Source organism: Ambystoma mexicanum, chromosome 2q (assembly GCF_040938575.1).
Source record: "Ambystoma mexicanum isolate Mex_15411 chromosome 2q, UKY_AmexF1_1, whole genome shotgun sequence".
Classification (NCBI taxonomy): domain Eukaryota; kingdom Metazoa; phylum Chordata; class Amphibia; order Caudata; family Ambystomatidae; genus Ambystoma; species Ambystoma mexicanum.
Window position 1 is genome coordinate 330,674,129 of NC_090924.1, and position 26,784 is coordinate 330,700,912.

At 45.5% G+C, this 26,784-nt stretch overlaps 1 protein-coding gene across 1 annotated transcript in view; it reads right to left on the bottom strand.

Annotated features, from left to right (window-relative positions):
* The window catches only part of PKD1 (polycystin 1, transient receptor potential channel interacting), a 1,742,473-nt gene that overhangs the window by 128,949 nt on the left and 1,586,740 nt on the right, over window positions 1–26,784 (bottom strand). Inside the window, exon 40 of the mRNA XM_069647332.1 lies at window positions 17,164–17,291. Coding sequence (XP_069503433.1) covers window positions 17,164–17,291 — 128 coding nt within the window. The remainder of the gene's footprint in view (window positions 1–17,163; window positions 17,292–26,784) is intronic.

Here is a 26,784-nt window from a genome sequence, read left to right on the forward strand (position 1 = left end):
AACCCATTCGTGTTCCTCTGGGAGGGAGTCTCTGCTCAGAGCATCCGCTAGGGAATTGAGCTCCCCTGGAACATGTTGTGATGACAGGAAGATGTTCCGTCTGAGTGCCCATATCCAGATTTTCTGGGCAAGCTTGGACAGATTTGGCGAGCGAGTCCCTCCTTGCTTGTTCAGGTAGAACATGGCTGTAGTGCTGTCCGTCCGGATTTGCACTGACAGGTTTAGTAGGTGGGGCTCTAACGCCTGAAGCACTCTGAATACTGCCAGAAGCTCTAGCAGGTTGATGTGGTACTTGGCCACTGAGTGAGACCAGAAACCCTGAGCTGTGTGGTGGAGATGGTGAGCTCTCCACCCCGTCAGACATGCATCTGTAGTGACTACTGCCTGTATTTCGGGATCGTAAAAGGGTTTCCCCTGTGCGAGATTCTCTCTTGTCCACCAGTGAAGGCTTTGTACCAGTGTTGGCGAAACGACCACTAGATCGTCCCACTGACCACTTGCCTGAGACCACTGTTTCGCCAACCATTCCTGCATGGGACGCATGCGCAGGCGCGCGTGGGGGACCAGGTAAATACATGACGCCATCATGCCCAGTAAACGCATTGCTTTGCGTACCGTTATTTTTTGACCGGACTGATAATGCGGAATTTGCAGTAGTATATTCCGAATTCTTTCTTCTGAAGGAAAGGTCAACCCCTCCTGGGTATCGAGGATTGCTCCTAGGAATTGTTTTGAGGTGCTTGGCACCAGGCTTGACTTCTTCTCATTGATTGAGAAGCCTAACTCGTGTAGGAGGTCGATAGTCCTTTGAATGTTTGTCCTGCAAATTCCTGGGGTTTCCCCCGTTATGAGCCAGTCGTCCAGATAAGGGTACACTGGGATTGCCTCCCTGCGTAGGTGTGCAGCCGCCACCGCCAGTACCTTGGTGAATACCCTTGGTGCTGAAGCTATCCCGAAGGGCAGTACCTTGAATTGGTAGTGGCGACTGTCCACCTTGAAGCGCAAGTACTTTCTGTGCGCTGGGAACATGGAAATATGAAAATAAGCATCTTTCATATCCAAGGTTGCCATGTAATCCCTCTTTTTTAGGAGGGGGATTACCTCTTGTAGCGTGGTCATACGAAATTTTTGGGGCTTGACATACTTGTTGGCAGGCCGTAAGTCCAATACTGGGCGCATTGTCAAATCTTTCTTTGGCACAAGGAAGTAAATTGAATAAATACCCTTGTTTACCTGGTGTCCCGGGACGAGTTCTATCGCGTCCTTTTGTAGAAGAATGGCGATCTCCTCGAGGAGAATCTTCTGATGTTCTAAGGAGTGTACTCTTTGTCGTGGAGGATGGTTCCGGGGACGCTGCAGTAGCTCTATACAATATCCTGTGGATACTGTAGACAGCACCCATCTGTCTGATGTGATCCCTTCCCAAGCCTGGGTGAAGTTTGAAATGCGTCCCCCTACTGGGGTTGCGTGAGAAGGGACCCTGAACTGAGCGTCACTGCTTTGGTGGAGGCGTGCCGCCTCCCTTGCTGGGGCTGCCTCTGCCTTTACCACGACCTCTCCTATTACCTCTGCCGTAACCCTGGGTAGACTGTTGGTTGTTGTTCCACTGTGTACCCTTCCCCTGGGAATAGTTAGATCCTCTCTGGGAATTTTGGCCACGTGGGCGACGAAAATCACTATTTCCTCTCTGGTTAGGGGGTTTATTGGTTAACTGGCCAAGGGATTTGAGTGTCTCGTATTCATCCTTGGCATTTTTCAGTGCGTCTTCGACCGCCTTACCAAACAACAGATCGGTTTCCACCGGTTTGTCCAACAATGATGCCTGGGTTTCTGCCTTAAAACCAGACTGCCGTAACCACGCATGTCTCTTGATAACAGTGCCCTCCGCTATCAATCTGCCTGCGTTGTCCGCGGCGTCGAAGGTTGCTTTCAAAATGCAACCATACACGGCTCTACCTTCTGCGGAGATCCGAGCTAATTGGCCCTTTAACGGTTCAGGAGCAGAGGCTATGAGTGCCGCGACTTCTTCCCACTGATGGCAGTTGTAGCTGGCCAACAGGGTGGTGGAGTTAGCAATCCTTGTGTGATAGGCGGACGTTGAGGCTACCTTCCTGCCGAAACAGTATAGTTTTTTGCTCTCCTTGTCGGGAGGAGCTTCAGACGAAGACAAGGGTGTCCCAGCCCTCTTACGAGTGTTGGTGACAACTAGGGAGTCTGGCTTCAGATGTCCTCTTATATAGAGAGGGTCAGACTGTGCCGCCCTGAAAAGTTTTTCAACCCTGGGATTGACTGCTCTGGTGAGGTTTGGGTTCACCAGGGACGGATCTATTCTCCGCTGAATGGATTTAAGGATAGGGATGGTCTGGGCAACAGGCCTCCTTTCTCCCACTAACTCTTCTGCGAAGTCCCTTTCCTCCTGTACACCGTGGGTGTCAATGTGGAAATGTTCTGCTGCGCGAGCGAGAACCTCATTTAGGAGGGGTTGGTTATCGACCGGGGAGTCGGTAACCGGGGCTTCGTTCTATACCGGGGAATCTACTCTGCATGTTTCCGGGTCATCCTCTTCTTCTTCCTGGTCCTCATCATCCCCATAGTAGCCCGTCCCGGTTTGCTCTTCTATCATACCAAATTCTTGGTCTTCACAAAAGGAAGCCTCTCCTTGATACCGTGAGTATGGTCTTGTACCTCGAAGGGTTCTGACCTCATCAGAGTTTCAAACCGGGCCTTTTTACTCGGGGGGATAGGATCAGTAGAGCCTGAGGGTGTGGCCCCTTGTGGATCATACGAGAGGAAATGTTCTGGATTTTTATCATAAAAATCAGCCAAAGAAGACATTCTTGACATGACCCTATCTATGTCTTCACTGGACCATTTTTTGGATCTGGGAATGACTCTCTCAGCAAGTCTATGGGATTTATCTTGAGTAGCTTTGCTGGTTGTGGACCTATCAGCAGACCTGGGCTTGTCTGTCTGTTTAGGGGGGGTGGAGTGTTTCACAGGTGTGGAAGAATGTACAGGTAGTTTCTTCTGCTGTTTTCCCCCCTCCCCGTGCGTAGAAAAATGTTTTCCCTGTCCCTTAGTGGCTCCGGAGTTTTTCGACGCCTGGCGTCGCGGATCGGGAGAGGTGTCCCTGTCCTTCGAGCGTGGGGCCTCGCTGGCTTTAATTGCGGGCTCCGACTCCTGGAGCGCGGCCTGGGGGTGGAAGTCGTTTTCGTCTTCCGACGATCGAACTTCTGTTAGCCTAGGGAGCGAGGCACTCTTGGCAAGAGTGGATGATTGCCTGGAGTCATGCGGCGATCTTGATCGAGAGCGCCCAGAGGACACCGAATCGGACCGTTCTGTCTGTGCCTCTTTCCGAGAACTCGACATCGTCGAGTCTCGGTTGGACTTAGTGTGTGTAGTATGTGAAGCGCTTGGGTGGCCGGGGGTCTTCCCCATAGCCGCCCTGCCGGACGACCTTCCGAGGTCGGGGACCTGCGCTCGGCTGTCTTTCGACGCCGTAATGCCCCCGCCGTCCGAAAGTACGGCGTCGCTGCCATCGCTGAAGGCGCCCTCCGCTGCCATGGCCGCCTACCTGGCGTGGTGGGCCCAACGCTTCGTCGAACGGTCCTTAAGTGTTTTAGGTTTAAACCTACTACACGCTCTGCAGTTCGCTTCGGGGTGGTCCCTCGGCAAGCAGAGATTGCACGTGGCGTGCCTGTCGACCCAAGGGTATTTGCGATTGCACTTGGGGCAGAATTGAAAAGGGGTACCCTCCATACGCACCTTGAGGCAGCGGGCTGTTAAGTGTAGGAAATGTATAAGGTGTACCTATATACCAAGAGTGTAGAGTATGTACCACCCCCCACTCTCCCTACTTGTAGGGCCGAGGCCAGCGGCCTACCAGGCCCGGGCCGAGGCCAGCGGCCTTCCGAGGCCCAGATCCGTCGTGCAGCAGCCGACGGTCGATTTCTTCTCCAGCCGGCGTTGAGTGTCGAAGTTCGACGTTGGGGTGGGGAAGGATGTCAATAGATTATTATTTTAAATTTTTAGCAAAAGTATGGCTAAGGCCAGGGGACTCCGCAAAATGCTTCGGACCAGTATGGCGGAAAAAAACAATCTGAGGATCCTAGACGCGTGAGGGATCTTGGGTACAGTGGACGTCACACTAGGGATAGTATTACTGGCACGCCCTGTGTCGACGCCCATTTTCGAGTTTCGAAAAACAAACTGTAATACTCTGCAGCTTCCACTAGATGTCGGCCTATGCACAGCATGTGATCTAAGCAGATTCCACAAGCCTCAGAAATATATATATATATATATATGTATATATATATATATATTTGTGTAAAAAGTTTTTAGTCAAGATGTTAACTCATTAAGCAATTTGTCAAGTTTCAATACTTAAGGAATTTAACTGAGTTGAAGCTGTTTAATGATTGTACAGTGAGTGAACTATTTAAACACTGTGTAAAGCAATAAGAAAAGAAGAAATAAGACTGAGCGCGATAAGTTAGTAATGTTATTTTGCACGTGGTGAAATTTCAAACAGCATTAGCGCGAGTGCGAGTCTTCGCATCTTTAGCTGTGTCGTCCATGGAAGCGCGTGTGCAGTGAGCAATAGTGCGCAAGTCCAAATGAACAGTGCGGGAGATCTTTTTTTAAAGGAAGAGCGCAAGCGCAAGTCTTCGCGTCTTTAGCAACGTCGTCCATGGAAGCGCGTGTGCGGTGAGCGATAGTGCGTGTGTCCAAATGAACTGTGCGCAAGATTGTTTTTTTAAAGGAAGGGCACGATGAGAGTCTTCATATCTTTGACAGTGTTGTTCAGGGAAGCGCGTGTGCAATAGTGTGTGTGTCCAAATGAACTGGGCGCGAGATTGTTTTTTAAAGGAAGAGCGCGAGTCTTCGTATTTTTGACAGCGTCGTTCAAGCAAGCGCGGGTGCGATAGTGCGCGTGTCCTCATTAATTGTGCGCAAGATCTTTTTTCAAAGAAAAGCGCGGGTGCGATCAGAAAAAAGAGCGTGTAAGCGAATTTAAAGCACGGGCCGAGAAAAGAGTTTTGAACGCGTGTAGTTAAAACAGTGCGTGCGCGTGTTTATTTTTCTCGTTGAATATGCGCGTGTGAATTACTAACTCATGCGCGGGAGGAGCTGCATTCAAGGAAGTTAAAGAAAATCTATTTTCACGCAACATTTATACTAAAAGGAGATTCTATAAAAGAAAAAACTGCATTCATTAAAGCATAGGAGTTCAGACTTTACAGAGCTATATGTAATGAAACAAAAGTGAAGAATATCCAAGACTGTTAAGCACTTGCAAGAGTCATACAGTTTAGAGTTTTAAAGAGACTATTAGTGGCATTCTGGCAAGTTTCATTAAGAGAACCAAAACAGTTTTAAAGGGTTTTCAACATGAATTTATAACCTCAGAGGTTAAAAAAGTAAAGAAGTTAGGATATATTAAAAAATATTTTAAGAAGAGAATTTTACATAATGCATAAGTAACCAAGTGTATTTGTTTTATCACAGATACCAGAGCCTACCAGAAGGTTGCAGGGCAGCAGTATCTCGTTTGTTATTTTCTCCACTTCCCCTTTCCCTTTCTTGAGGTTCTCAGCTCAGCTTTTACTTTAGGGTTGAGAGGTGAACTCCTGGTGAGGGTCTGTGGGGCCAGCAACAGCTCCTGCGGAATTCTGACAAGCCGGACCCTGACAGGATGAAAGGCCCACGATGATTTTCCCGCCCAAGCTGATATGGATCCCACAGAGGCCTTAGCAAGTTCCATTAGGGACACGTTTTCAAAGTTAATGGAGGAAATGAGGGCCGTGAGGAAGGAGAACCAAGAATTACAAGCCAAATTTGAAGAATTAAATACTAAAGTAACCCATAGCGGTGAGGGTATTTCTTTGGAGTCTAGAGCTTCAGGGAGCCCTAGTAGAGAATTTCCAATGTTAGTCCGAGAGGATTTGGGTGAGGGAACTGGTCTTCAGGAGAGAAATAGGGGCAGTTTGAAATTGCCTGTAGGTCCAGTCCCTTTAGCACCACCAGAACGTTTTGGAGGAGATGCCAAGAAGTGCCAAATTTTTCTTACACAATGTGAACTTAATTTCCTTTGTAGGCCTGAAGCTTTTAAAACAGATGCTTCTAAGATTGCTTTTATGCTGTCTTACTTTACTGGTGAGGCGGCTGCTTGGTCAGTGTTATTAGTTGGTCAAGAGAGTCCAATATTGAAGAATTTGTTAGCTTTTAAGTTAGAATTTAAAAAGATGTTTAATAGACGACAGTTGTCTCAAGAAGTCGATGGAGAGTTACTAGAGTTAAAACAGGGAACTAAAGAGTTAGTGTCTTACATCACCCAGTTTAGATCTTTAGTATTAGAAAGCAATTGGCCAGAAGAAAAACAATCGTCTCTGTTTTATAGAGGCCTGAGGGAGGAGTTAAAAGAGGCCTTTTAGCTACAATAGTGCATAGACCGACTTCATGTGAAGCTTTGATGGATTTAGTCATACATATTGATTACAAATTAGGGGAGCGCAAAACTGAGCGTAAAAGAGGAAGCGTGGAGCAGCCCAGAGTTTTTCCTAGAGCTGATAAGGGAAAGTAAGAATTTGTAAATAGAGAGTTGAGAACAGGAAATGCAGAGAGGGTTAATAAGATGAGAGGTCCTTTAACTAAGGATGAGAAGGACAGGCGAAGACAGAATAATTTATGTTTGTATTGTGGTAGGTCAGGACATTTTGTTGGAAATTGCCCTTGGTGTCCAAAGTCCTCTTCATCTGCCAACAGTTCCAGAAATCAACAAGTGGCTAATACTATCCAAGCTGCGGTACCACATATTATATTGAATGTATCCTTGTATGTAAAAGAGGAATTAAAGTGAAGTGGTCCAGTAGTAATAGATTCCGGAGCCACTGGGAATTTCATGGATTGGAATGTGGTTAAGGCTATGAATGTACCTTACATTTTGAAAGATAGGCCTGAGCAGGTGAGAGCGGTGGATGGGTCTCAGCTTACGTCTGGTTTAATTACACATGAAACAATTCCATTGGGGATGGAGATTGGTGGATACTGGGAGGAAATTGTGTTTGACTTAATTTATACTCCACAGTTGAAAATAATTTTGGGAATGTCCTGGTTAACGTTTCATAACCCTCAGATTGATTGGGGAAGGAGAGTGGTGAAATTGGATTCTCCATTTTGTGCCACAAATTGTTTAGAAGAAGGAGTTCAGGAAGATGTTTCCAGTAGGTGTTCGGAAGTTGTGGAAGGATTGGTGAAATTGGGAGCAATAGTACATTCTATAGGGGCTGTAATTGGAGAATTACCAAAGTGTTACCAAGATTTCAATTATGTGTTTAGTGAAAAGGAAGCAAATGAATTACCTCCTCATCGAGAATACGATTGTAAGATTGATTTAGAAGCAGGGGCTCACACTCCTTGCAGTCGCATCTATGCCCTGACAGAGAAGGAAAATGAACATTTGAAAGATTATATCGAAGAAAATTTGACTAAGGGGTTTATCAGGCACTTACAGTCGCCAGGGGCCTCTCCACAATTTTTTGTTCCAAAAAACCAAGGTACTTTACGGATATGTATTGATTATAGGGCACTGACTAAGATATCAATTAAGAACAGATGTCCACTGCCCTTAATTTCCGTAATGTTGGATCAGATTCAGGGGGCTTCAGTGTTTACCAAATTATATCTTCGTGGAGCCTATCATTTAGTGCGGGTGCGTCAAGGTGAAGAATGGAAGACGGCATTTCGAACAAAATTCGGTATGTTTGAATATCAAGTAATGCCATTCGGATTGTGCAACGCCCCAGCGGCTTTTCAATTTTTTATTAATGAGGTGTTGAGGGATTTTCTTGACATTTTTGTAGAAGTATATATTGATAACATTCGTTCCAAGGATCTAAAGCAACATGAGGAACATGTCAGGAAGGTGTTAGAGCGATTAAGAGAGAATAAATTATTTGCTAAATTGGAAAAGAGCCAGATCCATACCAACGAGGTGGAATTTTTGGGTTTTATAATTTCTCCCTAGGGTTTGGAAATGGACATGAAGAAAATTAAAGCAGTAGAGGAGTGGCCAATACCAATGTGTGTTAAAGACATTCAAAGCTTCCTGGGTTTTGCAAATTTTTACAGGAGGTTCATAAAACATTTCTATCAGACTGTTTCTCCCATCACCAAATTGTTGAAGAAAGGAATAAAGTTTGGGTGGACGAATGAAGCGGAGCAGGCTTTCAAAAAATTGAAGAAAAGTTTTACGTCAGGACCAATCTTATTACATCCAGATCCTTTCCAACCGTTTTTTGTAGAGGCGGATGCTTCTAATACAGCAATTGGAGCTGTACTTTCTCAAAGGCATCCTGAGACTGGGCAATTGCAACCTGTGGCCTATTTATCTAAGAAGTTGCTTTTAGCGGAGATGAACTACACAATTACTGATAGAGAACTCATGGCAATCAAGAAAGCATTTCAGGAATGGAGGCATTATTTGTTGGGAGCAAGATTCACAGTAACCGTTTTAATTGATCATAGAAATCTCCTGTTTTTTAAATCTGCCAGAACATTATCGCCTCAACAACTTAGATGGTTGCTATTTTTTTCTGATTACGATTTTGTTATAACATTCAAGCCAGGGCGGTTAAATGGTAAAGCGGAATCTTTATCCCGACAAAGTTCTTCAGAAGAGGTCGAAAATAAGTCATTACCAGAACCAGTGATTGCAGAAAATAGATTTATTCTGAGTACCACAAAGGAACAGGATTTGTTTCTTAAGGGAATTCAAAAGGAGTTACCAGAGGAGGCGATTCAATCTTGGCTTGCAGAAGATTCAGGAAGACATGTAGTTGATGGATTGCCATGTTTTTATTCTAAGATTATCTTCCTAGTAAAGAACTGCAAATGGAAATCATGCAAGAATGTCATGAATCTGAGTTGGTGGGTCATCCTGGAACTCGTAAGACAATCGAATTGGTGGAAAGAAAGTTCTGGTGGAAATGTATGAAACAAGATATAGAAGATTATGTGAAGACTTGCAAAGTCTGTGCTCGATCTAACTCGGGAGGAGGAAAATCATCAGGATTACTCAACCCGTTACCTGCACCCCCCAGTCCTTGGTTTACAATATCTATGGATTATATTGTAGATCTTCCTAAAGATCAACGTTGTACCACAGTATTGGTGGTGGTGGATTTACTGACCAAAGCTGGGCATTTCATTCCAATGAAAGGAGAGGCCTCTGCAAGGAATCTGGCGAAGAGCTTTCTGCAGGAAGTGGTGCGACTGCATGGATTGCCTACGCAAATTATATCTGATCGAGGGTCTCAGTTTATCTCCAAGTTTTGGCAAGCTTTTTGTAGGGAGTTGGGGATTGAGATACGGCTTCCTTAAGGTTATCACCCACAATCGAATGGCCAGACGGAGAGAGTAAATCGGGAGTTAGAAAAATATATTAGAGCTTTTTGGCAGGAGAAGGGGAGCTGGGTAGATCTTCTTTGGTTGGCAGAGTTTAGTTATAACAATTCTGTCAAGGATTCTACTAGTTATTCTCCTTTCTTTAGTAGTTATGGTTTTCACCCACGATTTTTGAAGGAAGTATTACCGTCTGAAAATTCAAATCCAGAGGTTGAGCACTGATTAACTTGTATTAGAGATGGTTTAGTGAAAGCTAAGGAGACCTTGGAGAAAAGTAAGTTAAGGTGTAAGGCTTTTGCTGACAGGAAACTTCAAAGTGGTCTGCAGTATCAAGTGGGGCAAAAGGTTTGGTTGTCCACAAAGAATTTACATCTGAAAGGAAGAACTAAATTTAGTCCAAGATTTATTGGTCCATTTGAAATAGAAAGGATAATAAATCCGGTAGTGATCAGGTTGAAATTACCTCCCAGTATCAAAAGTCATCCCACATTTCATGTTAGTTTAGTGAAACCTTGTGTGTCAGGAACTCGATTAGGAAAACCACCACCAGCAGTTTACACAGAAGAAAATGAGGAAGAATTTGAGGTGAAGGAGATTTTAGATTCCAGGTTTGTTAGAGGAACTTTGCAATATCTTATTGTTTGGAAGGGTTACAGGCCTGAAGAAAGATCTTGGGAGGATCAGACAGATGTACATGCCCCTCAGTTGGTAAGCAAGCTTCATAGGAGGTTCCCTGCTAAGCCAGGCCCTGGGACAGCGCTTTGTGGACGGGGTACTGTCAGGGCTGGCTGGAGTGGGTGGTCTGGTAGCAGGAAAAGGAGCAGGAAAGGGCCTGTACATAGAATATGAAGCTGTTTTCTTAAATATAAACATTGTTGGTTGCCCAAGTCAAGATGGAGAGAAGGAAACCTTATCTGATTGGTTTAAGGAACAATGATATGTTTGCTTTGTCTGATTGGTAGAAGTATAATGGGTTGGATTCTTGGGAGGTGGGCAAGATTCTAAACTGCCTTTCATCCATAGTAATTCAGCGGCTGGTTGTACATTTATTAAGCTCATTAAGTAAGGCCTTTCCAGAGTTATGAGAATCCACTAAAGAAGTAAGAAAACCGATTGCAGTGCTTGAGAGAAATTGAAGACATCAGGTGGGATTGTTCCTTTATAAATTCATAGACTTTCAAAGAGAATTTTCAATCTAAAGTGATATATACGTTGTGAAAGAGAAACCTTGAGACAAGAGAATAAGGAGGAGACATATGTGAATAACTGTGATGCAAAAAGAGAGAAGATTTAGCATATATATATATATATTTTTTTTTCGGGTAAAGTTTTTAGTCAAGATGTTAACTCATTAAGCAATTTGTCAAGTTTCAATACTTAAGGAATTTAACTGAGTTGAAGCTGTTTAATGATTGTACGGTGAGTGAACTATTTAAACACTGTTTAAAGAAATAAGAAAAGAAGAAATAAGACTGCGCAATAAGTTAGTAATGTTGTTTTGCGCGTGGTGAAATTTCAAACGGCATTAGCGTGAGCGCAAGTCCTCGTATCTTTAGCTGCGTCGTTCATGGAAGCGTGTGTGCAGTGAGCGATAGTGCGCGAGTCCAAATGAACTGGGCGCGAGATCGTTTTTTAAAGGAAGAGCGCGAGCGCAAGTCTTTGCGTCTTTAGCAGCGTCATTCATGGAAGCGCGTGTGCAGTGAGCGATAGTGCGCGTGTCCAAATGAACTGTGCGCAAGATCTTTTTTTAAAGGAAGAGCGCGAGTGCGAGTCTTCGTATCTTTGATAGCGTCATTCAGGGGAGTGCGTGTGTGATAGTGCGTGTGTCCAAATGAACTGTGCGCGAGATTGTTTTTTAAAAGAAGAGTGTGAGTCTTTGTATTTTTGACAGCATCGTTCAAGGAAGCGCGGGTGTGATAATGCGCGCGTCCTAATGAATTGTGCGCAAGATCTTTTTTCAAAGAAGAGCGTGGGTGCGATCAGAAAAAAGAGCGTGTACACGAATTTAAAGCGCGGGTCGAGAAAAGAACTAGCACAAGATTTTTTCTGAGTTTTGAACGTGTGTTGTTAAAACAGTGCGTGCGCGTGTTTATTTTTCTTGTCGAATATGCGCGTGTGAATTACTAACTCATGCGCGGAAGGAGCTGCATTCAAGGAAGTTAAAGAAAATCTATTTTCACGCAACATTTATACTAAAAGGAGATTCTATAAAAAAAAACTGCATTCATTAAAGCATAGGAGTTCAGACTTTACAGAGCTATATGTAATGAAGCAAAAGTGAAGAATATCCAAGACTGTTAAGCACTTGCAAGAGTCATTCACTTTAGAGTTTTAAAGAGACTATTAGTGGCATTGTGGCAAGTTTCATTAAGGGAACCAAAACAGTTTTTAAGGGTTTTTAACATGAATTTATAACCTCTATGTCATAACAGAGGTTAAAAAGGTAAAGAAGTTAGGATATATAAAAAAATATTTTAAGAAGAGAATTTTACATAATGCATAAGTAACGAAGTGTATTTGTTTTATCACAGATACCAGAGCCTACCAGAAGGTTGCAGGGCAGCAGTATCTCGTTTGTTATTTTCTCCACTTCCCCTTTCCCTTTCTTGGGGTTCTCAGCTCAGCTTTCACTTTAGGGTTGAAAGGTGAACTCCTGGTGAGGGTCTGTGGGGCCAGCATCAGCTCCTGCGGAATTCTGACAAGCCGGACCCTGACAATTACATTAGCTGGATGTGGCTTGGGACCAGACACTAACAATCCCCAGTACCAACTAGTTCAGGAACACAAATCACTGATTTGGGGCTTTCTTTCAGAACCCCACTAAAGCACATGACGAAATTAGGTATTCTTCACCTGAATGGCAGGAAGATGGCCAAACAATAAAATGGCACAAAGAACCGGGCTTAAACTACAAGGATCAGCCATTTTGAGTATATGGTGCTCAAAAAGGCATTATGAAGGTAAACATACTGGTGGACGATAGTTAAAAAGAGACAAATGGATTCACTGCCACCAGGCTGTACATTGCATATCGCAAAGGGGACACTATGGGCCACATTCTCAACACTTTTTTGGCGCAAGAGATGAGATGCGCTGGCTCATTCTTACTCCTTTCATTTGTGATACTTATTTTTTGGGATATATTTTTTTATTGGTTTACAACAAACAAGACGGGCATACCCATCACTCTAAACATACAAGCAGTGAATGAAACTGAAAAAGTCAGTGGATCGGTCCAAACAAGAAGCATGGAGCAGAATATATATGATCAAACAACGAACCGGTAGGCCGGGTCATCCTCGAGTGCGTAGGTTCATCATGTGGGTGCACAGTTCCTGATAGGGAGAAGCGGGGAACTTCACCAGAGGAGTGGGGGGTTGGTGGGCCAGGTCCCAGGCAGCGCCTGTGTCCCGGTGGCTGCTCAAGACCTCACCGGTCATGGGATGGCAGTCCATTTACCCCCACACCTTCAGAAATTTACCAGGGCAGCCCCTGGCAGAGTATATACGTTTCTCCAGGGACATACATCTGTCCATCTGATTGGTCCATCTGCTTAGAGTAGGTGCTTCAGGTGCCCCCCCACATGGTGGCTACAAGTCTTTTAGTTAGGCCCAGGGCAACGGCAAGGAATGTTTTTTCCGCCCTTGAATGGTCTCCATCCCCCCAAATACCCAGTAGTGCGACCTTAGGTTCCAGCTGAACCAGCGTGTCTAGGACCACATTAATTTCAAGCATACACTCATGCCAGAATTTGTGTATGACCTCGCATTCCCACAGCATGTGATAAAAAGTGCCTGGCCCCCTTCGACATTTTGGACAATCGGCATCTTCCACCAGGTCCCACTTGGCCATCGCAGCCCGGGAATAATAGACCTGGTTAAGTATCTTGTATTGTATGAGCCTTAGTTTGGCATCCATGCCGATTTCGCAGGGGCACATTAGGGCCTCCACCCACTCCTCCGACTCCAGGGGGCCGACCAACCTCTCCCACCTCTCCCACCTCTCCTGCAGACGGGTTAAGGCCCAGGCCCCAAATACAGTGATCACTTGGTACAGTGTTGATGTGCGGTTTGCCAGAATCCTTGCATGAAGGACGTTCACCTCAAGGGGAGAGCTTTTTGGGATGTCTGAAAGAACGGGGAATTGGGCGCGTAGGGCGTGTGTCAGTTGTGTGTATCTGTAGAGGTCTCCAAGAGGAAGGCCAAACTCCTCTCGTAATGCCTCGAACGGCTTCAGGTGTCTATCCTGTAAGGCCTCCATTAAGGTCAGTATCCCTTGGTCCGCCCAGCTAAGAAAGCATCCCATTATCATGACCTCTGGGATATACCCATTGTCCCACATAGGTTGGCCAATTGTCAGCCGCCTCCCCCACCCAATGTGTTGGAGTGCTGCATCCCACACCGACTGTATTTGTCGTATCATCCCTGGAAAGTCGGCCACAGCGGTGTCTGTTCCATATATACCCGGAGGGGTGTTCTCTCGCACATACATCTGATCTCGTTCCCAACATGTGGGAGAGCAGGGTCTGCATGGTACCAGTCATTCAAGACGCCCAACTGGGTTGCCCAGTAATAAGCCCTGAGACAGGGTATACCCAGCCGCCCTTCCCAGACTAACAGCTGCAGCGTGGTCAGGGCGTGCGGGCTTGCTTCCCGCCCTACAGAAGTTTCCAGAAGGTATGATCTATGTTGGAGAAGGTCATGCAGGGAATATGAATGGGAGCGTTCTGCAGGACATAGAGAAATCTCGGGAGGGAAAGCATTTTGAAAAGGGTAGCCCTCCCCAGCAACCCCAGGGGTAGGGATTGCCATTGGGTGACATCTGCTTCAAGCCTGCTCACCACTGGCTGGAGATTAAGCTGAAGAAAATCATCAGGGTAGGGGGTCACCCGGATGCCAAGGTAGACAAAACTCTGGATGGAGACCGAGTAGGGACAGTGCTGCAGGATTGCGTCGGCCCCGTCCTGGAGCGGGGAAAAAGATCATCTTCTGCCTGTTAAGTCCACAAAACTCCTGATATTCGGAGAGGATTCGGGTGACCTCGGGGCACAAGACTTTAGGGTTGCTCATAAAGATGAACAGGTTGTCCGGGTAAAGTGAAACCCGGTCTTCCCCTCCCCGAGGCCACACAAACCCAGACCACACGGGGGATGCCTTGAGCTGGATTGCGAGAGGCTCTATGGCCAATATGAATAGGAGGGGGAGAAGGGGCATCCCTGCCTGGTTCCCCTACCAAGTGGGAAGGGTCTAGAGGAGATCCTGTTCACTCGCACCGCTGCTTCGGGGGCAGTGTATAGTAACTTAACCCACAACATGAAGTTGGGCCCAAACCCCATGGGGTCCATGATATTCCACAGGGCATTCCACCCAACCGAATCGAAAGCTTTTTCGAAGTCTACTGCGTGCAATACTTTTTCGAGAAGCTGGCCCAATGTGTCCTTTCAGCAGTCCACTTAAGGTAGCCTACACTGCCACGTAAATACAAAGGACAAAATAAAATGGGAGAGGCTCTACCTGTACTTGGAACCTGAAGGACAATCCATGGCACCCCAAATGATACGTGTTGAGCAAGTGAGAAAGATTAAAAAGAGCAGATTCGCCCCCAGAATCAGTCAGATTGCAAATACATGGCAGATATGCTCTGGGTCATATTGCAGTCAAAGGGAGAAAGTCTTTCCGAACATAGGTTTTTTTAGTATATTATTCATAGTGTATTGTGTGCATCTGTGTGTGTGTGCGGGCCTAATTATTAGATGGCAAACAATCCCCTCCTAAGAAGGAAGCCTGTGTGCTCTGTCACTACCAATCAAAAGATTTTGACACAACAGGTTGGTTTTTTTGAAACTCCACAAAAAGGTGAGACTGGAGGGTAGATTTAAGACCCAGTTGAGCAACCCCTCTACAGGAAACTATCCTCACAACAATAAAAATGCTACTGGGTCTGGTGATTTCAGAAGAGAGAGTTGCAACCTACAAAAAAGCTTTCATTTCAATTCAACAGTCTAAAAGAATTATAATTTAATAATATACATAGTTTCATTCCATTTAATTTGACATATTGCTAAAAAACATACAGAAGAACGATCTTCGGCATCTCATCACAGTGAAACTAATAAAGTGCTACTGCTTTACAGTACACTTCAATCAGCTACACGTCGCTGTTCATGCATTCCCCAACTCAATATACTCTTAAACAAACTCATGCTCCATACGTCCAACATGTTTCTTCCTCTCTCTTTACCTTAAAAAAGAGTCCACAGGAATTTCTTCGGGGCATGCCGCTCTTGCTTTCCTCAAAATAACTGTGTGGGCGCTGAATCACAGTTCAGCTACACCCAAAATATCTTCCACTCGATATGCACAGGTACAGTAAATTCTAGACAACTCTGTATTCTCTTCTCTACAAGGCTGTGCCTTCCTCTTGATGCTCAGAGGGCTGCTCTTAACATTCAAAGCAACTTTGTGTTTTTAATTCATTGCCTCGTGTGGTTACTCATGCATTAGGCGCTCTGGCTCTTTCTTTTGTATTTGAAGGACCTCTACGTTCTTGGATACAAATTGATTACGGACCCGGACCAGAACGTCACCTTATGTTGGCACCAAAAGCATGTTCTTCAATACAGAAATAATAAGACACTGTTTACTTCTGGTCATTCTTGTTCCGTCTCTAGTATTCACTGTGTTGCCGCTAGCGTCAACTCTTATTCTGTGAGCTTGTAACGGCTTTCAGTTATGCACCCTCACCTGAGGATTTCTGAAAAACCTCCCTAACAATTTCCCTAGTATCCAGTGTCAGGATTAGGCTAGGATTAGGCTAGGTGGATAGCGGTAGGGACACATGGGTGTGTTTTATTTGGAGGGGCCACCCCAACATCAATCAATCTCGAAGTCAGAACTGAGAGACAAGGTTATCTGCTGGCATGGGGGTGTGTGTAATAGGACTAGAGGAGTGAGCAGTGCTATTGCTCTGTTAGTGTGGTATCTTGTAGACAAATAGCTGCTGTTCATTGTGTGAGTAGTGTAAAGTGGTGAGAGATGGAGGTGGGAGGGGCTTTAGTCATTGAAAAAGGAGGGGGGATTGGGTTAGCAAAATGAGTTTCGGGGTTCTGAAGTATTGTTCTCATTGTGATTAAATATTTTGAATTGTTGTCTCTGGGTAAAAAGTTCATTTCATTCTGGTTAATTTTTAGGGTTGCAGGAAGACTCACTCCAATAAGTCTGATCTCCTGATTTCCTTGGCTGAAGCGTTTGTGTGTGGGGCAGGTGGACAGGGCAAGTGACTTGAAAGGGTACGGTCTCCCAAGTTCCTTGACTCAGTCATTGTATTATGGCTCCTAGCATGTTGATGATTGTATTAGTTTCTCACTTGGGGAGCATCAGTACATTTTATAAACATGTAAATACTGGCCTAAGGCTCTCAATGCTAAAAATGTAATGTTCTCCATACCAATTCCTTGATTTATGTTCCTATTCTTACCTCTTCACCACTCACTGTACATCATATAATCCAACAATGCTCCTATGTAAAGACACCTTACCCTATGACTGCCTCTGCTCTCTTTTATTGCCTACTTTTAGCAATTCTTTTGAGTAAGTTATTTCTATTCAAAATGGCACTCTATTTTTAAATAGATACAAATCAATTGTTTAAACTGTGAGCTATAATATCTTTTCCATCACCTCTTAATAGCCTCAACGCCAGGTTGAACACTGTAGGAGACAGAAGACATGTGGTTCCCCACTTCATCCCACCTACCTTTCTTCAAGCGGATCTGACGCAGGCGTACAGCTCCCAGCAGGGGGCTGAAGGACTCTCTCGACGAGTGCTTATTGTACAAACCAGGCAGCAAAACTTGGGTGATCCAGGCCCAGAATTCATCCGATCTTTGGCCATATGGAGAAAAAAAACAGGAGGTTTACTGCAAAATAAGTACCAAAACTGTGATGTCATCAGCAAAGCAATACAGACTTTGAAAGTGAGCATCTATGGGTTTATTGGGGCAGTTTCAACTACAGTTTAAGGTGAAACCTGAACTTCACATACAAGTGGAATGATGGAAGGGAAGGAAATGTATATAAGTCAATTCAGGTAAAGACTGCTTCCTTATCAGAATGACTTGATACAAGATACTGCTGAACATGAATCGGAAAAGGATATATGAAGATCGTATGCTCTGCAAACACATATGAGGTTTAAAACTGTACTCTAGAATGACTACATTGGGCCTTTTCAGAATCTAACGATTGCTGTGGTACCATGAGTCCTATTGTGGGTAGAAATATTACACAGAATGTATTAGTTTTTTTGGTGAGGTGTTGATAGATCACCTCAAATGATGTTGCATGTTATGGCTGAAACATTAGGGCTTTTTACCATCCACCTTATCTGGCTGTAGAGTGCAGCAATGCTAGCCAAGAAGTCAATACTTACAATCGGAATAAAAAGAAAAAGCTACTGACTGGAGAAAGGTTCTGGACAAGTACTGTGCTGTGTATATGGCATTTAGTTAATAGTGTGTTGTATAATTTAAAATAACATTCAGCCTGCAGGCTGGGACCTCGGACACATTCAAATTATTTGTTGCACATGGCAGGTGCCTGCATCTGTTTAGACTGTGCCTGAAGGGCAGTCTTGCGGTTTCCACCAGAAGATATGCTATTAATCTTCTATATTACACAATCACCAAAATAACGCTCTCAAAGCACTGAACCTTGTCCTTGTGTAGGTAAAATGTGAACCCCCTCCAACGCATGGTGGCAACCAGACGATGGTACGTAGGGTGAAAAGGGGGCAATATGAGTGGAAAAAGATAAGAGGAAGGAAAGTCAAGGGACTCATAGACCTAACTCACAAAGAAAAGCATAACAATGAGCGAAGGTGATGGGGATGGACATGAGGGAAAGTGTTATTGATCGTTGCGATACATGTATAGTTTTTGGTGTTATGGCCAATATAGGGTTTGATCAAGAGTAGGAAAGAGGACTGTCCCATATTGGTTAGCATGGTTTTCGTGGCAGCAATTACTGATGTGATGAAGGTACTGTCCAAAGTCAAGTTGTGGATGTGTGATGGCCTAGCCATGTGCCAGGCCAAGAGTGCCTATGAGTTGTGGGGATTCTAACCAGAGTGCCCTATTGAAATCCCTCCTGCTAACAGCCGGAAGGGGATCTGTGTTGGGAAGCGGGGACTATCGTCCCAGGTCCCCAAGAGGTTTTGAATGCGGCCGAGACCTAAGAGTGTGTTGTAGATGCATGGGAAGGTTATAGGGGGTAGGTGGTGTTGCTCAAAACTGAATTATGAGTATGTTAGAACGTAAGTGGGTGTAGACTGCACTAGGCAAACGCCATTTTGGAAAATAGCAGCCATCTTGAAATCGAGGTCTGCCATTGTGCTGCAGCCTGGACACTAGGCCCGGGCACAGAACATAGAGATGCGTGTTTACAGGCAGGGTCGGGTTGCAGCCTGGGTAGCAGTGCGAAAGACCAAATCTGCAGAGACTCATAAAACTAGCATTTGTATGCCAGAGGAAAGCACCCTGCAAGACCACGAGAGGGCAGAAAGCTCCCTGTGAAACGCATCTTACGAGAAGGAGGGTACGAGCCTCTGACCTTCACCAGTCCAAACCTTACGTTTTAGTGCCCAGATGCCCCTGTCCCAAGACCCCAGCATTTCAGTGTACCGGTCAATCCAAGACCAATCCCAGACCACTCACCATTAAACTGTTAGTGTGATACTTCATCAGAAAGATCATAGCAGCAAGAGTTCACTCCACCTGGGGTCCCTGTGATTTGTGTTGCGAGGTGTCAGGGAGGGAATGTAACAAATTTAAGCCCAGGTTGGGAAGAACTAGAACAGCGCTGACGTGTCTAGGATCAAAAAGGGGGTTAGACTTAGTGTGACCTCGAAGGTAGCCTCTCCGCCCATGTCTGCAGTACCAGTTGCAGACATGGGCATAGATGGGAGATGTTCTGAATTGTTTCATAGTTGGCAATTAGGAGCCTTGCACTTCATGACGTACGAAGAAGGATCCCATGTGGAAGAAGGACGGGTGAAGCTGGCACCAATGGCCTGGCATCCCCTATGGAGCAGGCCACCTATGTATAGGGTCACACCAACCAGCTATGTGGATTTGTAACCTATCTGATGTTTGCCAACTGTGATGCGTTTTACCTTTAAAACCTACTGCTTGTGCTGATTTTGCCAGAGCGCTCCGTGGCAGCAGAGATCTTTGCTATCACGTACTTGTTATTTATGAGAATAAACCTTGTTCTACTTGCAAGAGGTGTCCTGTGCCTTGTTCCCTAGTGGGTTGTATTTTTTCTGGTGTGAGCATTGAGGGGCTTCTCTACATCTGGTAAACCCAAGCCCACTTACCGAGATGTTGGAGGCAAGAGTTTGCTGTGTGCGGAAAGAATTCTGGAGAAACACAAAAGGAGCATTATTATAGAATTCCCACTACCGCCCTGAGCCATAACTGAAATGCCTAGAGTGGATTCGAGAGCTGATATCTGAATCAATATGTGATGTAAGAAGCAGTAGAGATTATCCTGAAACTGCAAGTATGTTTCTTGTTAGACAAGCATCCACAATCAACAACAAGAACTCACTCCAAGCACCTATTTATTTATTTATTGAATTCATGTATTTATTTGTAATGTGCCGGAACAATGCCTGTGGGCATAGAAGCACGAGGACAGGACAAACACCATAACAACAAAAACAGAGAGTCAACTAGGCCAGGGAATCGGAGAGAAATTATACTGAGATTATTCAAACAGAAGGGTCTATGCTCAAAAACTGATTCTTTCCCGCATAGTCTTAGATCGGGGGGGAGGGGGAGGGCGTTCCATAGCCGAGGTACTGACAAAGAGAAGAACAAGTTACTTACCAACTGTAAAATTCTTTCGATTGGATGTTCCTCCCACGTATTCCTCATCTTTAGATATTCGTATCCCAGCACTGCTGCTTCAGAAAAAAAACTCCCCAGAGGGCGCTGTGTTCGAGCCTGCAGAGTTGTAGTCCCTCGAGGGCCGCCACTGAGCGTCAACGTCATCCACTGTATAAAGGGCTCGAGCAGCGCCCGTTACCTCAGTTCTGTTTTTACGGTATTCACGGTTGCATCAGCTGATCAGGCTGTAAGTCCTCAGGCTCTTAAGGAAGTTCGAGTGCAACTGGTGTAAACTGTACGGAGGGGTAGGGTGGGAGGGTCGATGAGGAATACGTGGGAGGAACATCCAATCGAAAGAACATTACAGTTGGTAAGTAACTTGTTCTTCGAATGGATTGCGTCCTCCCACGTATTCCTCATCTTTAGATAGGCTCCCAAAGCAGTAAGAATTTGGAGGAGGGAGTACCAGAAACTTCAATTATGGACTGAATGAAGGACAGCTTTCGAAAAGAGTCCTCCTTGATATGAAGTAGAGTCCAAGCAGTAATGCTTTACAAAGGTGTGTACTGATGACCAGGTGGCCGCCTCACAAATATCCTGCACCGGGTCACCCCTTTGAAGAGCCGTGGAGTTTGACATGCCTCTGGTTAAATGAGCCCTTAAACCATCTGGAGGCTCTTTTCCAGCCAATTTATAGCACTCCGAGATAGCTAGAATTATCCATCTGGATAGAGTTTGTTTAGATACTCCAAGGCCCAATTTGTGTCCAGTATATCCAACAAATAGTTGATCACATTGTCAAAGATTTGCCAATCTGGAAATGTAAAAACTGAGAGCCCTTTTTGGGTCCAGTCTATGCAACCTTTCCTCTTCCTTTTTCCTTCCTTATTAGCATGAGGAGGAGGAACTTTCTCAACCTCCTGATTACCTGAGGAATCATGGGGACTGGAGGAAACGCGTAGAGGAGTGGAGATACCCAGTCACCACAAACATATCCCCTAGAGCTCCTCTTGGAGGAAATTCCCTTGAGCAGTACAGCTCGCACATCCGGTTGGCACCGGTCGCGAACAGATCCACTTGAGGGGTTCCCCAAAGGGCAAAGATCTCTTGAAGGACTTCGTGAGCTAGCTCCCATTCGTGGGAGACTGTGCTCTGCCTGCTCAGAGTGTCCGCTACTGTGTTCAGCTCTCCGGCTAGGTGAACTGCTGATAGAGAGATTCCTTCTTGCATTGCCCAGAACCAGAGCTGCATTGCCTCTCTGCACAGTGGAAGTGATCCTACACCTCCTCTTTTGTTGAGGTAGTACACGGCCACTGTGTTGTCCGTCATTATCAGGACATTCTTTCCCTGTACAGAGGGCAGAAAAGCCTTCAGGGCTAGTCTGATTGCTCTCAGCTCCAAAAGGTTGATGTGTAGTTTGGACTCCGATGGAGACCAACGACCGCTGATTGTCAGATCGTTGGTTTGGGCTCCCCACCCCGTGAGTGAGGCATCCGTCACTACCGTTATCTCCGGCCATGGTTGCCAAAAAGGTTCCCCCTTGAGGATATTCTCCTTGCAAGCCCACATAGGAGATCTTGAGCCACTTTGGCTGGGACTTATAGAAGATCTGACATCTCCCCCGAAAATTGGGACCATTGAGTCCTGAGGGCCGATTGAAGGGATCTCATCCTCAATCTGGCCTCTGGCACCAGAAAAATGCAGGATGCCATGAGGCCTAGCAACCTTAGAAAGTCAAATGCCGGTAGATGATGGGCATTTTGAAACTTTTTTACCATCTGCAGAATGTGGTGAGCTCACTCCTCGGGAGGCGAGGCTTTCCCTGAGGAAGTATCCAGGACTGCTCCGATGAATTGGAGTCTTTGGCTTGGAATCATTTGTGACTTCTTGTAATTGAGGGAGAAGCCCAGTCAAGGCCAGAGATGTTCCTGGGCTTGTTCGGGTGAACTTGCCCTTATCAACCAATCGTAAGGGTAGACGTGAATCCCCCTTCTCCTGATACTCGCTGCCACCACCGCCATCAGTTTGGTTAAAACCCTTGGGGCGGAGGTCAGCCCAAATGGTAGAACCCAAAACTGATAATGAGAACCACCAATTGCGAACCTCAGGTACTTTCTGTGCTTGAGATGGATTGGCACATGAAAGTAAGTATCCTGAAGGTCCAATGAAACCAGCCAGTCCTGAAGCTGAAGAGCCTGAATGATCTGAGAAAGGGTCACCATCTTGAACTTGTCCTTCGTGAGGAATTTGTTCAAATTTCTTAAGTACAAGATGGGTCTCAATCCTCCGTCTTTTTTGGGGATGAGAAAATAAGGGGAGTACCACCAACCCTTGTTCCTTTCCGCTACAGGTACATGTTCTATTGCACCTTTCTCTAGCAGGGTTAAAATCTCCTACACAAGGAGCAGGTCTGGAATTTTTACAGAGTTGGCTCCCGGTGGATGATCTTGAGGTCTTTGATAAAAAGGAAGGCAGTAACCATGGGTCACTATCTCTGGTTCCCAGGCATCTGACGTAATGCCCCGCCATTCATCCAGATGTAGAGTGATTCTGCCTCCCACCGGGGTCTTGTGGGTGAAGACCTCAAAGTGGCTTTGCAGCAGCTGCAGCAGTGGCCGAGGAGGTAGTAGCCGCTGCAGTGGCTGATCTAGCACCTCTCCCTTTTCCACCACAAAAGGGTTTTCTCAGTTGGCCTCTTTGACTGGCCTGCCCCCTCCCTTTTCCAAAAGAGGAGTAAAAACGAAAGGGGCGACTCTTCCAGGAAGATGAACCTGCGTAAGAGTGTTGTTTAGGCTGTTTTATAGCGGTGCTAAGTGATTTTGCTGCCGCTTTTGAGGTCTGCAACTTCTCCAAGCTCTAATCCGCCTTGCTGCCAAACAACCTCAAGCCGTCAAAGGGCATATTAAGTAATCTAGATTGCACATCAGGTGCAAAGCCAGATTTCCTTAGCCATGCAAACCTGTGTAGGACCGTGCTAGATGCCATGGACCTGCTTACACTATCAGCAGTATCCAGTCCTGACTGAAGGCATTCCTCCATAGCCTCTTTACCATCTTTTACTATAGCCAGGAAACCATCCCTTTCCTCACCTTCGGGGATGCGATCAGCCGCTGATGTCATGCAGTCGCACAGGGTATATGTAAATCTTGCTAAAGTACAAGTTACATTTGTCGATTTAATGGCCATGCTGCCCGAAGAAAAAACTTTCCGGGCCCAAGCATCAACTTTTTTATCATCCCGGTCCGGCGGTATTGAGGGGTAAGCTGATTGCCTAGTGGAGGTTGCAGCCTGAACCACTAGACTTTCAGGGGAGGGATGTTTAGATAGATATTCCAGATCTACCATTACCCTCTTCTGAAGTGCTTTATGGAATGGAAGAACAGGATCTTTTAGAGGACCTTCACTCAGGATGTCCGTCATGTCATCCTGGTCGAAATTTTGGGAAGCTGCCTTCCAACCCATAAAATCAATGACCTTTCCCATGAGATTTCTATAACTAGGATCAGCATGATCTGTAGGGTCTGGTCTCTTAAATTCCACTTCTGGTGAAGTGTCTAGGCCACTGGCATTTTGTAAACAATCATAAAGATCTGTTATTTTGGAATTCGGGTCCACTAGCTCTTCGGGAACCTCTCTGGCACCAAACCTAACTCCAGCTGAAGTGACATCCTCTTCAGAGGAGTGTTCTTCAAAAATGGATGACATGGATCTGAAAAATTCCTGTCTGGGTTGAGGATGGAAAGCTTTTTCAGGTAAAGAGGGTGGTATCGACTTAGGCATGGGCAATGGCGTTGACTTGGGTATCGGGAGCAAAGAATGCATCGATAAAGGCGTCGAAGGATTCGATAAAGAAGATGCTGGCTTCGATGTTTTTGAAGGAGGCTTCAATACTGTCGAAGAAGGCTTTGATACAGTCAAAGGTGTCAACACCATGTTCTTTGGTGTTTTTGACGCAATGGTCATCAACTGTGTCGAGTCAAGCTTCGACTTCGACGCCGATGACGATTACGCTAGCACCGATTTATGCACCGTAGGTTTTGTCTTAGTACGAGGCGTCTGGGAACTTTCCCTTGATGACACTCTCGACTCTTTTTCGGCTCTGGTGTGTTTAGATCTTGATTTCCCTCTGTCACTTTTAGAGGGGGTAGAGGCATGATCACCACGCAGCATCTTCGAGGGGGTCTGGGCCGCTTTCTCGAATATTTTAAGCATTGAAGCCCTAAAGGCCTTCCTTTTTTCATGGGAATCATGCTTGGATGGATAAGTTACTCTCCTCTCAGAGGAGGACGAGGAGGAAGATTACCTGTGATGTCGCTTTTACGCTTCTTAGACGAAGACGAGGAGGATTTCCTCGAGCGACTCTTCGATCTCGACCTCCTCAAACCATGTCGAGATTTTCGACTAGATTCATCCGAATCTTTTTGTCTTTTAGAAGACTTGTAAGTTTCCTCCCCCACCGCCAGCTTACCTCTACGTTCCCTAAGAGCCTTATTGGACATGGCCTGGCAGGAATCGCACTCGTCAACCCCATGGTCTGGGCTGAGACTCCAGAGGCAATTCCGATGGAAGTCGGTTATTGACTTTTTCCTACCACACTTCTGACATTTTTTTAACCCTGTCTTGGGTGTGGTGGGAGTAGATGACGAGGACATCGTCAAGAAAAACCTGATGCGCCGTTCCTGACACAAAGCAGTTGCTTGGAAAAACGGAACGGAGGGAACAGGCGCTGCTCGAGCCCTTTATACAACGGATGACCTTGGCGCTCGACGGCGGCCTCGAACACAGCGCCCTCTAGTGAAATTGTTTTCCGAAGCAGCAGAGCTGGGATACGAATATCTAAAGATGAGGAATACGTGGGAGGACACAATCCATTCGAAGCAGCTATTTTGTACATGGGATAGCTTAGTGGCAGGTATTTCCAACAGTCCTGTGTTGCTGGTTTGTTGCGTCCGCTTGACTGGCTACCACCCTGCTTGCATTGTGGGAATGCTCAATGGCACGGGTACAGACAGGGAACCGAAGAGGCAGGGAAACAATATAGGACGACTTGCTCCAAAGCCAGGTTTCATTAAATGAACACAAAAATGACATCATAATGCCATCTATTTGTGAGACTGGTTTAAGATGGATTTTGAGACTCAACCCTGGGGTCAGATCCTGAGAGGCCAACCTAAGGTGGGGAACAGGTAATACACTGAAGTCTAGGCAAACCCAATCATGGCAGGGTAGCAGACCAGTAAGACTTAGACCCCGGTCGCGTTGTGCACAGACCACTCCATTAATTCAAGTTAGACAGAGAAGTATCCAAATATACAATTATTTATTAGGCCTTTAAAATCCACACTAAGCAATGAAAACCTGGATAAGTATTATCAGCTATCAAATACATATTTACATTCACTATTGAAGGTTTCTAGAGAAGAACGCCTGCACTTTACCTTAAAGACAATTAAATAACATATTTATAACCAACACTTTCAATAATGTGTGGGGTAAAGCAGGTGAAGAGTTAGAAAAAGAGTAGATTCAAAACCAGTAAACGCAGGTAAGTACTCAAGCAGAGAATTAAGTAAAAAGACTTATGAGCAATCTTAGAATTAGATCCCTACCGCTTAGGAAGTTCAGCCCTGAGATGGAATGGGGCCTAGAGACATAGTCACCAGTTCCACAAGTTATACTGTTCAGGTATGTTTATACTGGAATGCGAAAGGCCAGTGGTTGTGAATATGGTTTCCAAAAGTTAGGAATTTGGTTCAGGTAAGTATCTTTCCCAGTGCCACTGTCTTAGGGAAAGCCCATGGGGAATCCTTCACCAGACCACCACTGATGTTGGTAAGGAACGTGAAAGATAGGGACAGGATGCTATGCCTATGTAACCCTTCAGAAGAGAAGGCGGTAACTTACCCCTCTTAATTCGATTTTCTCAGAGACTACTTCAGTGGTTCTGGAGTCCATTTAGCCCATACTGCAAGGCTGAAAATGCAGGAGCTAGCAACTTGTAGCATAAGTTGAAGATTCTCCAAGTTCCAAAGATGCACTCGGAATGCAGACATCTGCAGTGAGGTAGCCCAGGAGGGAGCTGGTCAGTGCAGGGGGTGGTCCAAAGACACTTCCAAAGGCTCAGAAGTCATGGATGATCGAGCATGGGTCATGATTGCTTGTTACCACCGTTGCAGGAGTTGAAGCACTGACAAGGGTCTTCCTGAGATTTGGACAAAGGACCAGGGCTTCACCAATTCTTGGCTGGAGGCATTGCTGGTCAGCTGCAACAGTCGTGTTGGGGTATTCAGCAGGCTGCATTTCTTCGTAGGGGTCTTGGCTACAAACATGATCTGTGGAATGGCGGCAGGAGTCCTCCTTTTATACAGGATTTGCACTGGAGTAACAACCAGGTTCAGCAATTGTAAGGATCTGCACCATAAAAACAGGCAGGGGTGGTCCAATCATGGACAGTTACTGGCCAAACATTCTGTCCAGCAACCGACACT